Source organism: Mangifera indica, chromosome 13 (genome assembly GCF_011075055.1).
Source record: "Mangifera indica cultivar Alphonso chromosome 13, CATAS_Mindica_2.1, whole genome shotgun sequence".
In the NCBI taxonomy this organism is placed as follows: domain Eukaryota; kingdom Viridiplantae; phylum Streptophyta; class Magnoliopsida; order Sapindales; family Anacardiaceae; genus Mangifera; species Mangifera indica.
In genome coordinates, this window is record NC_058149.1 from 1,296,247 (window position 1) to 1,307,978 (window position 11,732).

The window sequence follows — 11,732 nt, forward strand, 5'->3', positions numbered from 1 at the left end:
CAATCTCTTGGTTTCAAGTGATAATGGTACATTTTGACTGCATCATACTATCGCGTATACAAGCTTTAAAGATATTAATTCGAACAAACATCAGTTTATATGAGTTAGAGATTGTATGGAACAAACCAAAAAAACAAACACATTCAAATCGATATAAACAGAAAAGAGAAAAAATATGTAATTATATTGGTTCACCTAAAAATAGAATGAACGCATTTAATAATGCATTGCGAGAATAACATGTTTTTATCTTGGTCCAACAAAATGTATATTAATTTAACGTCTCTTCACTACTCTTGTTACAATAAACGTATTTAATTATGCATTGCAAGTTACAATAAACGTATTTTTATTTTTTCATCAACAGATACATGAGCCCTCAGGAGGCAGGGAAAGGTATTTCACATTTGGTTCTTATTTGGTCATCTTCTTTTCTATTCCCTTTTCTTTCCTTTATATCTTCAGATTCTGCTTAGTTTGCATATGATATTAAGTTAGATTCTTTTTTCTCTCCCTTCTCATTTTCTCTATGTTCAGTAGATTCTGCTTAGTAAATGGACCTAAGGCTGGCATAATGACGGAGTATAATTAGATATATTGTAGCTTGAGATAAAAGATTAGGTACATTTCTTCTTTTCTAAGTCATTATGTTCTTGAAATAATGAGATATTAGTTTTGGTGTAGTACAATTTGGACAATTATTTTGTGGTGACCTTGTTTGTCTTTGCGTTGATTTCATTTTGGTTTTATTTATTTCCTTAGAAAATGTTTATGTGAACGTTGTGTTTGGATTTGTGAGAAGTATAATAACTAACCTAAGCCAAACATGAATTTACCTTTTTTGTATGAGTATTATAAAAGTAATTTAGTATCCTGATTGCATAGATTTGATGTATGAGCACTAATGGTTGGACCAGACCTTGAGGGAGGTCATTTAAATTAGTTAATATTTTATGTGATCTTTCTTGTGCAAAAGTTTTGCCTTAAACAAATCTCATTATTTCCAATGTTTTATTTCCATATGCAGGTGTAGCAGCATTGGTTGTGCTAATATCTCATGCTGATCAAATCGATGGTGTAATCTCTGGTCACGAGGGTGCGTTAAAAGGTCTATAGATTGAGTTACATTAAATTGGTAATATAAATTTTGGTCCCCTTTCTGATCTACAAATGGTGTACCTTTACTAGTTCGTAGGGTTGCACAAAGGTTCAGTCTTAACTGTTTGTTCAACTGTGCTGCCATCACATTTCCAGAAATTGGAGAAGAATCTGTCAGGCAACCTCGTTTGCATTTTTTAGGCCCATTAATGCATATCGTGCATACTAATTATCTCTTCACCATTCTTATGTTCTAAACAATGGCACATTTTTGAAACTCCTACATCCCGCTCTTCCTATTTTATTGGTTCCATCAATTAATTAATTGTGAAGGGTGATTCCAAGACTGTTATCATAGTGCTATGTATATTTTGTTGGAAAAGGGAGGTAACCTTATATAAGGGAAAGGCTTTGTGTGAGAGAATTATTTGAGAGGAAGACTTATAATTCTTTGATTTTTCTCTATATCAAATACAAAACAACTAGAGTTTTTATAGGTACAAGGATGACTTTTAAAATCCTAAATACATGAACCTAATATTGAACTTGTACATTAGCCATTAACACCTAACATTGAACTTGTGTGTGCACATAAACTTGAACTTGTACATGAATCATGTATGAACATGAACTTATGCTATAAACATTGAACTTTGAATTAAAAAAAAACCAAAAGTTTTTTATAGAAAATTAAGTTTAATTCAACACCCCCCCTTAAACTTAATTCTGTCTCCATCCTTCATGCCAAGAAAATTATTAAATTTTTCAAACAACTTGACAGGCAATGGCTTTGTAAAAATGTCGGCCACTTGATCTTCACTCTTCACATAAACTAATTCGATATTTTTCTCCTTTATATGCTCTTGCATAAAATGAAATCGCACGTCGATATGTTTGCTTCTCTCATGATGTACCGGATTTTTAGCCAATTCGATTGCCGACTTGCTATCCAAATAAATTTCGGTAGCTGCACCTTGTGGAAAATTTATTTCTTCAAGCAACCTCCTTAGCCAAATTGCATGACACACGTAGGTTGCCGTAGCCACATACTCTGCTTCACATGTTGAAAGCGATACTATTGGTTGTTTCTTTGAAAACCACGTGAAAGCCATATCGCCCATGTAGAATACAAACCCCGAGGTGCTTTTTCTATCATCCGTGTCTCCACCCCAATCACTATCCGAATAACCAAAAATTGCTAATTTGTTAGTGGATGATCCATAAAATAACCCAAGTGATAGAGTACCTTGAATGTAACGAAGAATCCGTTTGATAGTCTTCTAATGTGTCGATCTTTGCTCCTCCATGTATCGACTCACAAGGCCAACTCCATACAAAATATCCGGCCTTGTGCATGTCAAATATCGCAAGCTTCCAACTAGGCTTTTGTACAATGTTGCATCAATCACCTTCCCTTTGTCATTCCGAGATAACTTGATGCCACAGTCAACCGGTGTATTGACCAGCTTGCAATCTACCATTCTGAAACGTTTCAAAATCTCCTTAGCATAGGCTTCTTGTGAAACAAAAATGCCATTACTAACCTGCTTTATTTCAAGACCCATAAAATAGGACATAAGTCCCAAATCAGTCATTTCAAATTCACTCTTCATGGCCCTTTTGAAGTCATCAATCATTTCTCCATTATTGCTCATCAAAATTAAATCATCAACATGCAAAGCTACAATTAGCATGTCTCCATTTTTAACCTTCATATATAGTGCATGTTCATACGGGCATTGCACAAAACCATGCGACTTAAAATATTGGTCAATCCGAGTGTTCCAAGCCCTAGGGGCTTGCTTCAAGCCATATAAGGCCTTCTTTAATTTTAAAACTTTATCTTCATTACCTTTTTTCTCATACCCGGGAGGTTGCTCAATGTATACTTCTTCTTCCAAAATCCCGTTAAGAAAGGTTGACTTGACATCCATTTGATAAATACGCCATTTCAATTGAGCAGCAAAAGAAATCAAAAGTCGAATGGTCTCCATTCGAGCCACTGGTGCAAACACTTCTTCATAATCGATGTCGGCTTGTTGCTTGTAACCTTTTGCAACTAATCTAGCTTTGTATTTCTCGATTTCGCCTTGTGGATTCATTTTCTTCTTGTACACCCATTTGACACCAATAGCCTTATGACCTTCAGGAAGAGAAGTGAGCTCCTATGTGCCATTTTTTTCAATTGCATGCATCTCATCATCCATAGCGGCTCGCCACTTGCCATCTACAATCGCTTCTTCAAAAGAGATATTTTCACCTTGAGCTAGGAGACACACCAAGTGCAACTCGCTTGTCGCCTCATATAAGTCACATATACTCCTAGTTTTCTGGGTTCTTACCTCGTCATCCAAAGAAATCGACTCGGATGTCGCAATCATGGTTGTTGGATGTCGGCTTTGATATATTCATCGATATGAACATCTCATCTCTTCCCTTCTCATGTATGATTTCTAACATTGAATTCCAATCCCACATGGCTTTTTCATTTACCTGCACATCACGACTAATATGCATCCTTTTGTTAATAGGATCAAAGAGTTTATAAGCTTTAGATTTCTCATCATACCCAACAAAAATCAACTTTAAGCTCTTGTCATCTAACTTCACGCACTTTTGATCCGGTATGTGCGCATACGCCACACTGCCAAATACTTTTATATATGCCACTGTTGGTTTTAAACCACTCCATGCCTCTTATGGTGTTATATATTCCAAGCTCGATGTTTTGCAACGATTTAGCAAATAGACGGCATAATTCACTACCTCTGCCCAAAACTCTTTTGGTATGTTTTTACTCTTGAGCATGCTTCGGACCATGTCGAGAATAGTCCGATTCTTACGCTCCGCGACTCCATTTTGTTGTGGCGAATATGGCGCTGTCAAGTGGCGCCGAATACCATGTTCTTCACAAAATAGATTAAATGCGGTCGAAATAAATTCACCGCCTCGATCCGATCTCAAAACCTTGATGTAACAACCACTTTGTTTCTCAACAAAAATTTTGAACTTCTCAAAAATTGCAAAAGCTTCTGATCTTTCTTTCATGAAATGAACCCAAGTTTTGCGTGAAAAATCATCAATAAAAGTTATGAAATACTTGTTCCCACCAATTGAGCTCGGCATGATCGGCCCACAAATATCGGTATGCACTAATTCAAGAGGCTTCTTTGCTCGATAGTCTGCCATTTTCGGAAAGCTACTCCTCGGATGTTTGCCAATCACACACTCTTCACAAAATTTGTCGAGAAAATCAATCGATGGCAGTCCATACACCATGTTCTTGCTAGCCATTTCTTTTAGGCTTCCAAAATTAACATGTCCAAACCTCAAATGCCACAACCAAATTTTGTCTTCTACACAAGCCTTCAAACACTGTGCTTGAATGTTTACCAAATCCAATTTAAACATCCGATTTTTGTTCATCTCAACTTGGGCTATTATTCGATTATTTTTGTCTCGCAAACAAAGAGATCGATTTTTCATGGACACCATGTGACCCCGTTCCAGCAGTTGTCCTAAACTCAAAATATTAGTCTTCATTTCTGGGACATAATAAACATTTGAAATAAACTTTTGTGTCCCATCTTTCAATTTAATCAAAATATTACCTTGCCCTTCGACACGCACTCTGGAAGCATCACCAAAAGAGACATGACCATTTGAAATCTCCTCCAATTCAGTGAACATATACTTGTATCCACACATGTGGTTGCTTGCACCCGTATCAAGATACCACACCTTCTCCTTTTTAGGACCGTTCTCCTTACTCGCCAACAAAACAACATTATTATTTTCCGTTTCTTCCTTAGCAACAAAATTAGCATTTTCCTCCACCTTTTTTCTGGACCAGCACTCATTTGCATAGTGACCATATTTGCCACAATTGTAGCATTCAACATTATACTTACTTGGTCGGTCGCCTCTTCCACGATCGCGTCTTCCACCATGTGAATTATTGAAGTTTCTTTCTTCGTTCTCGTCTTGTCCACGACCAAGACCTCTACCGCAACTGAAATTGTGACCTCTATGGCTGCCACGACCTCGACCTCTAACTCTATCAACATTGCTTGGTTTCTCTTCTTTTAGCGTGGCTTTCGCTTGCAGCGCTTCTTCTAACAATTCTTACTTTTTTTTCTTTTTCCTTTGTTCGTGAGCCTCTAATGAACTTGTGAGATAGTCGATGGTCATCCCCTCTAAGTCTTTTGACTCTTCAATCGCACATACTACATTCTCAAAATCATCGGTCAAAGATCGTAGTATTTTCCCTACCACTCTTACATCGGTTAGAATCTCGCCATTTCTTTTAAGTTGATTGATAACAGTTTGCACCCTCGTTATGTAGTCGGACACGCCTTTCGGCTCCTTCATTTTCATCGCCTTAAGCTCGCCACGTAGAGTTTGTAATCGAACTTGTTTTATTTGGTCGACACCTTTGTACGCCTTTTCTAAAATGTCCCATGCCTCCTTTGATCTTGTCACGCGGACGATCTTCTCAAAACCAGATTCATCAACTGCTTGAAAAAGGAGGTAAAGAGCAGTTTTATCTTTCATACAGGTTTCTTTTAATGTCCTCAATTGATTCGTTGTCATAATAGCTATTACTTCCGTCTCTTCGTAGCCGATTTCAACTACTTCCCATGCGTCTTGTGCATCGAGCAAGGCCTTCATTTGTATACTCCATTTATCATAGTTGTTCTTTGTAAGACGCGGCAACGGAACTTGTCCAAACGATGTCACGCTGGAGCTCGCCATAGCTCTGATACCACTTTGTTGGAAAAGGGAGATAACCTTATATAAGGGAAAGGCTTTGTGTGAGAGAATTATTTGAGAGGAAGACTTATAATTCTTTGATTTTTCTCTATATCAAATACAAAACAACTAGAGTATTTATAGGTACAAGGATGACTTTTAAAATCCTAAATACATGAACCTAACATTGAACTTGTACATTAGTCATTAACACCTAACATTGAACTTGTGCTACTAACATTGAACTTGTGTTACTAACATTGAACTTGTGTATGCACATAAACTTGAACTTGTACATGAATCATGTATGAACATGAACTTATGCTATAAACATTGAACTTTGAATAAAAAAAAAAACCAAAAGTTTTTTATAGAAAATTAAGTTTAATTCAACATATTTATGTAATACAAATTCTTGTTCATACCAATTATCTCTTTCACCGTCCTCATATTTTCTTTCCTTGTATTAAATACAATACCAGTCTCCAAAGTTTTTGCTGAAATTATCCTTTTTTTTTCACTTCCTAGACTCATAATACCCTTGTCGTTATGACTGTTTAAATTGATTGAATTGGTAACGTGGGAACTATTTAGATAACTTCTTTGGGAAGGTCAAATGCCATTGCAAGGCCGCGACCATTTCTCTCAGGTAAATCTGTTTGTTTCATCTTTAATATTCTTATGAGAAATCCCACATGTGGTTCTATAATTTGTAATCCGTCTTTTTCATTTCTCAAACTATTGTAATTTGCTAATAGCTATGTGTCAAAAGCTTTATGTCTTTAAGGGTGAAGTTGGTGCTGGAAGGTATGCATTCTTTTCAGTCTAGTCTTTTTCTTTTCAACCAATTACTGTTACGTTGAAAAGTTCTTTGATCCAATTGTTAAGTTATGCTAGCTAATTTATATGACAGCGGAATAATTGCTGACAAGCTATTTGAAAACATCAATTGTTTCCTTGTGTGTTTCTTGACATAATGAGGTTATTTGGATGGTTTAGAATTTTTCTTCTGGTACTGATATTTTAGAATTTGCTGTTCAATTTTGATTCCCCTCTAATTGCAGCAAATCTAAAATGGTTAATAAGCTACCCCATAAGATTCAATTTTTGTTTCTTTTACTTTGATAATTAGTTTGTGAGAAAAAATATATGTTTGAATGTGTGTGTGTGTGTATTATATGCACATTTTAATCCTCTCCTCTCTCTTCACAATTTGTAGGTATTCAATATAAGATAATAAGATATAAAAAAGTAAAAAGATATTCATCTGATTTAAAAAATATAAGATAATAATAGAGAATTGTCATTTCTTTTTTCAATTGACATAAATATGACACAAATACAAATCAATATTTATAGAAGGATAAGATGAATGACATTAGAAAACCACCTCTAAGGCCATACTCAAACACATAATAAAATGTGATATACTACCCTCTTAAACCACATATTGCAAGTCAAGAGACCGAACATGGGACTGATCTTTCTCATGCTCAAGCAGAAGCCAAACATGAGTGAGCAATTCTCCATCTCGCCCAAGTTGCTCTGCATGGAGAGTCCAAGGACAATTATTTGAAGCATAACACAACATTTCCACCCAAACACTACTTATAATATTCCATCTGTCCTCTTTCTCTTGCAATATTCTTATCAATTTTTGCACCTGAAGCAATACATTCCATTCTGATGTAAGCACATTGTTATTGGGAACTCCTTGGAAATAAGTTTCAACTATCAAATTCCCGCACAATGTCACTTCATCCTTTGATTGTTTCGTCTTCAAAAATTCATCAACTTGAGCACAAACACCACTAAAGAGAATTTCACCAGTAACAATAGATAACATATCAGGAATCATGCCCAAAAGATACATCATATAATCTGATAAAACTTTGCTCATTTCAGATTGCAGGTGATTTAAGGTACTTTCTGATGGACCATCATCTACATAGTAGCAAACTGTTGTGGCAATGTGCCATAGAATAATGGCTTTGCCGAAATTTGTTTGCTTCTTAGCTGGTGTATCAAAATCTGTTTGAATACTCCATTCCAAATCTTGGAGACAGTTGCATCTTTCAAGTGCCCCTTCCCCCCTTTTAGAGAAAGATTGCCAACCTCTTTGAGCTCTTACCTCGAGAATTTGTTCCAATATCAGTTTCTTCAACTCTTCAGGGACTGGAATATCTTTCTTGACACAATACTTCTTGTACTCCTTGTAGTAGCCCTTGACCTTGGGAATTCTTTTAAGGGAAATTGAAATTTTTACCACTATTTTATTCCGTCTATACAAAATTGTCACCTATTCTAAAGCTTTCACAAATATACCACAACAGTACTCACCTTTCCCAAAATACCCTTCTTCAATCTTTCATGCATATATTCTCTTTCTCCTTCTCTGTAACTTTTTTTTCTCTTCTTTCTCTTATTCCTCTTCTTTCAAATGATAAAAGAATCATGTAGAAAATATAATAAGTGTTTCAAAAACAAAAAAAGAAAGGAAAAAACTGAAAAAGGAAATAGATTTCAGATTAAGAATTCTTTACTGAAAAAAAAATTAAAAAGATTGACAGAATAAAAATGTGGGTGTTGACGCTAACTCTTTTTATTATATTATATTGATATTTAATTAAAAGAAACTGGAAAAAAAAACTTGCTGGTGGACTTATGAAACCTTATTTTGTGGATTTCAGATTTCAAAATAAGATTGATATTTAATTTTAAAAAAAAAAACTGAAAAAAAAAACATTTTTGGGGCTTGGCGTACGCCAACCCATTAAAAGCAGAGCAGCTAACGCCAACCCAATATTAATATAAAAAACTGGCGTAACCCATTATAATATAAAAAAACTGGTAGGCGTGCGCCAACCCTTTGCAATATAATATAATAATATAATATAATATTATATTTATAATTATAATATAATATTATATTTATAATTATAATATAATATAATATTATATTTATAATTATAATATAATATAATATATAATATAATATATTATATATAATTATATTATAATTATAAATATAATTATATTATATTATAACATAATATAATATAATATTGTGTTAAAAAACTGAAAAAAAAAATTGGTTAGCAGACTTATAAAATTTTATTCTATAGATTTCAGATTTCAGAATAAGATTGGTATTTAATTTAAAAAAACTAAAAAAAAGAATATATAATATTATATTCTAATATTAATATTATAATATTAATATTATAATATATTAATATTAATATTATTATATTTATATAATATATTATATGCTATAATATTATATATTATAATAATATTTTAATATAATAATATATTAATATAATATTTTATATTTTATATATATATATATATAATATAATTACCAAGGGTTGGCGGCGCCAACCCTTGGTAATATTAATATATATTATTATATTAATATAATATATTATATTATATTATATATAACATATTATAATATAAAATATTATATAATATTATAAATAATATTATAATATAATTAATATATTATATATTATATTATATTATATTATATTATATTATTATATTATTATAATCATAAATATAATATAATATTATATTATAATATAATATTATTATATTATATTGCAAAGGGTTGGTGTGCGCCAACCCTTTGCCTGCCGATTTTTTTATATTATAATGGGTTACGCCAGTTTTTTATATTAATATTGGGTTGGCGTTAACTGCTCTGCTTTTAATGCCAACCCCCAAAAATGTTTTTTTTTTCAGTTTTTTTTTTTAAATTAAATATCAATCTTATTTTGAAATCTGAAATCCACAAAATAAGGTTTCATAAGTCCACCAGCAAGTTTTTTTTTCCAGTTTCTTTTAATTAAATATCAATATAATATAGTAAAAAGAGTTAGCGTCAACACCCACATTTTTATTCTGTCAATCTTTTTAACTTTTTTTTTTCAGTAAAGAATTCTTAATCTAAAATCTATTTCCTTTTTCAGTTTTTTCCTTTCTTTTTTTGTTTTTGAAACACTTATTATATTTTTTACATGATTCTTTTATCATTTGAAAGAAGAGGAAGAAGAGAGAAAAAAGTTGCAAAGAAGGAGAGAGAGAATATCTGCATGAAAGATTGAAGAGGAGTATTTTGGGGAAGGTGAGTACTGTTGTGATATATTTGTGAAAACTTTAGAATAGGTGGCAATTTTGTATAGACGGAATAAAATAGTGGTAAAAATTTCAATATCCCTTCTTTTAATCAACCCACCAACCTTTGTAGAATCTTCGTAGAGACAATAGTTTAGTAAGTTGAACTGATCTAGGCAGTGAGACCACCTATGATTCTTTCTTGGAATCTTTGGAGCAACTCTCGATAAGAATCTGCTGATAAATGTGCTCCTCTTTTGTTTCTTCATATGAAGTACTGCCCAATCCGAGAACAAAAGCTCCTTCATCTCATAAATTTCAAGTACACTTACTCCCAGAAAAAAAACTAAGAAAATCATGTCATCTGGACCTGCAAAAGCTGAGTGAACAAACCACAATATAATTGATATCATTAAAAACGAACCTAGAAAAAGAAAGCTGATGATGCGTCCCCATAAACTTTTTTTGGAATAGCTAATGGAGGCCTTGGTGTAGAGCAAGTCATACATAAAGCTAAGCTCAAATTCTGTGATTCTAAAAACATCCTTCGGAGGACAGTCCTCTACACTCATTGAAGAAAGATAAACTGATGAAGGGTGGCCTAACCAATTCTCAAGATAAGGCTTTAATCGATCAAAGCGTTGATAAGCCTTCACAAGTAGAAACAGATCACGAGAATAATTGGAAAAAGAACTAAACTCAAGTGGGTTTTCTTCTTCTTGAATATCAGTATTAGCAAAACTAGCCATCACAACATTTTCACTATTACTTATTGACCAGAGAGCTTGGAGTCTCTCTGCAACTCTATTTATTCCAGCTACATACACAGCTATGGTGGGTAAACTGCCCACATCTTTAAATGGTTTATAAAAGATCCAAAGTGCTATGGCTACTTGGGTGCTAAGCCCAATAAGGTGCCTAAACTTTAACTTATTATCCTCAACCGAAAAGAAAATTAAATTGGGGCTACCAATTTGTAGCAAAAGGAATGGTGCAAACCAAATAGTGTAGGAGAGATGGTCCTCATAGTCTTCGTTAAGCTTTAGCTGATTTCCTTTCACATCAAAAGCCTTAAAATTCATTCCTGAAAGCTTGCCCAATGCCAATGTTACCACAGGACTTGCCGTCAAGTAGGACAACCAAAGGAAAAATCGGGTCAGATATCTTAAGCGGCACCTTCTACGATTGCCGAAGAAGGTAATAATGGTTTGTGCTCCAAGACTCAGTAGTAGTAGACTTCTGATCCCATATATATCCCATTGCACTTTTGTCTCTGCCGTCACAAAAATAGTTGATCCCTCGCGGAATGGAAGTGAACACGCCATCTGTGAAAGCTGTAAGATCATGAACAATAATGGTAAGTTTCTTAGTTTGCATCCTCAAGTAGTAAATCGATGGTGTTAAAAGCCATTGAGAATTAAATATTTTATGAAGTAATGTCATTATAGGGATAAAATATGAGGTAAGAAGATATGATTAAGTAATTTTAATGTAATAAAAAAATATAAATTAATTATTTTATGAAGTATTATCATTATAAAGATAAAATCTGATGTAATATCGTATGATTATATAATTTTAATGTAATAAAAAAAATAAACAATCAAATGGTCTAATCACATGCTGTCTATCACTTTGAATGAATAATTTATTAAGATTTGTTTATTTTTCTTAGTTTTATTCGTTCAAAAAAGTAGGCTCCATTATAAAATATTAATGTTTAGTGAAGCCAAGAATCTGATGAGAGAGCTTCATCATCC

General features: G+C 33.2%; 1 protein-coding gene across 1 annotated transcript; it reads right to left on the minus strand.

The window, feature by feature from the left end:
* Nucleotides 1-7,288: 7,288 nt before the first annotated feature.
* LOC123194920 lies at nucleotides 7,289-11,297 on the minus strand. Its single transcript, XM_044608427.1, has 3 exons — nucleotides 10,397-11,297; nucleotides 10,098-10,351; nucleotides 7,289-8,080 (listed from the first exon to the last, which is right to left on the minus strand). Exons 1-3 carry the CDS (start codon nucleotides 11,295-11,297, stop codon nucleotides 7,289-7,291), a joined length of 1,947 nt encoding a protein of 648 aa, XP_044464362.1.
* Nucleotides 11,298-11,732: the final 435 nt, after the last annotated feature.

Coding starts and splice junctions, on each gene's coding strand:
- LOC123194920 (XM_044608427.1), bottom strand. CDS start 11,297: ATGGCGTGTTCACTTCCATTCCGCGAGGGATCAACTATTTTTGTGACG. Junction 10,352..10,396: donor CATCAGCTTTCTTTTTCTAG/GTTCGTTTTTAA, acceptor TTGTTCACTCAG/CTTTTGCAGGTCCAGATGAC. Junction 8,081..10,097: donor TCTACGAAGATTCTACAAAG/GTTGGTGGGTTG, acceptor AGAATTCCCAAG/GTCAAGGGCTACTACAAGGA.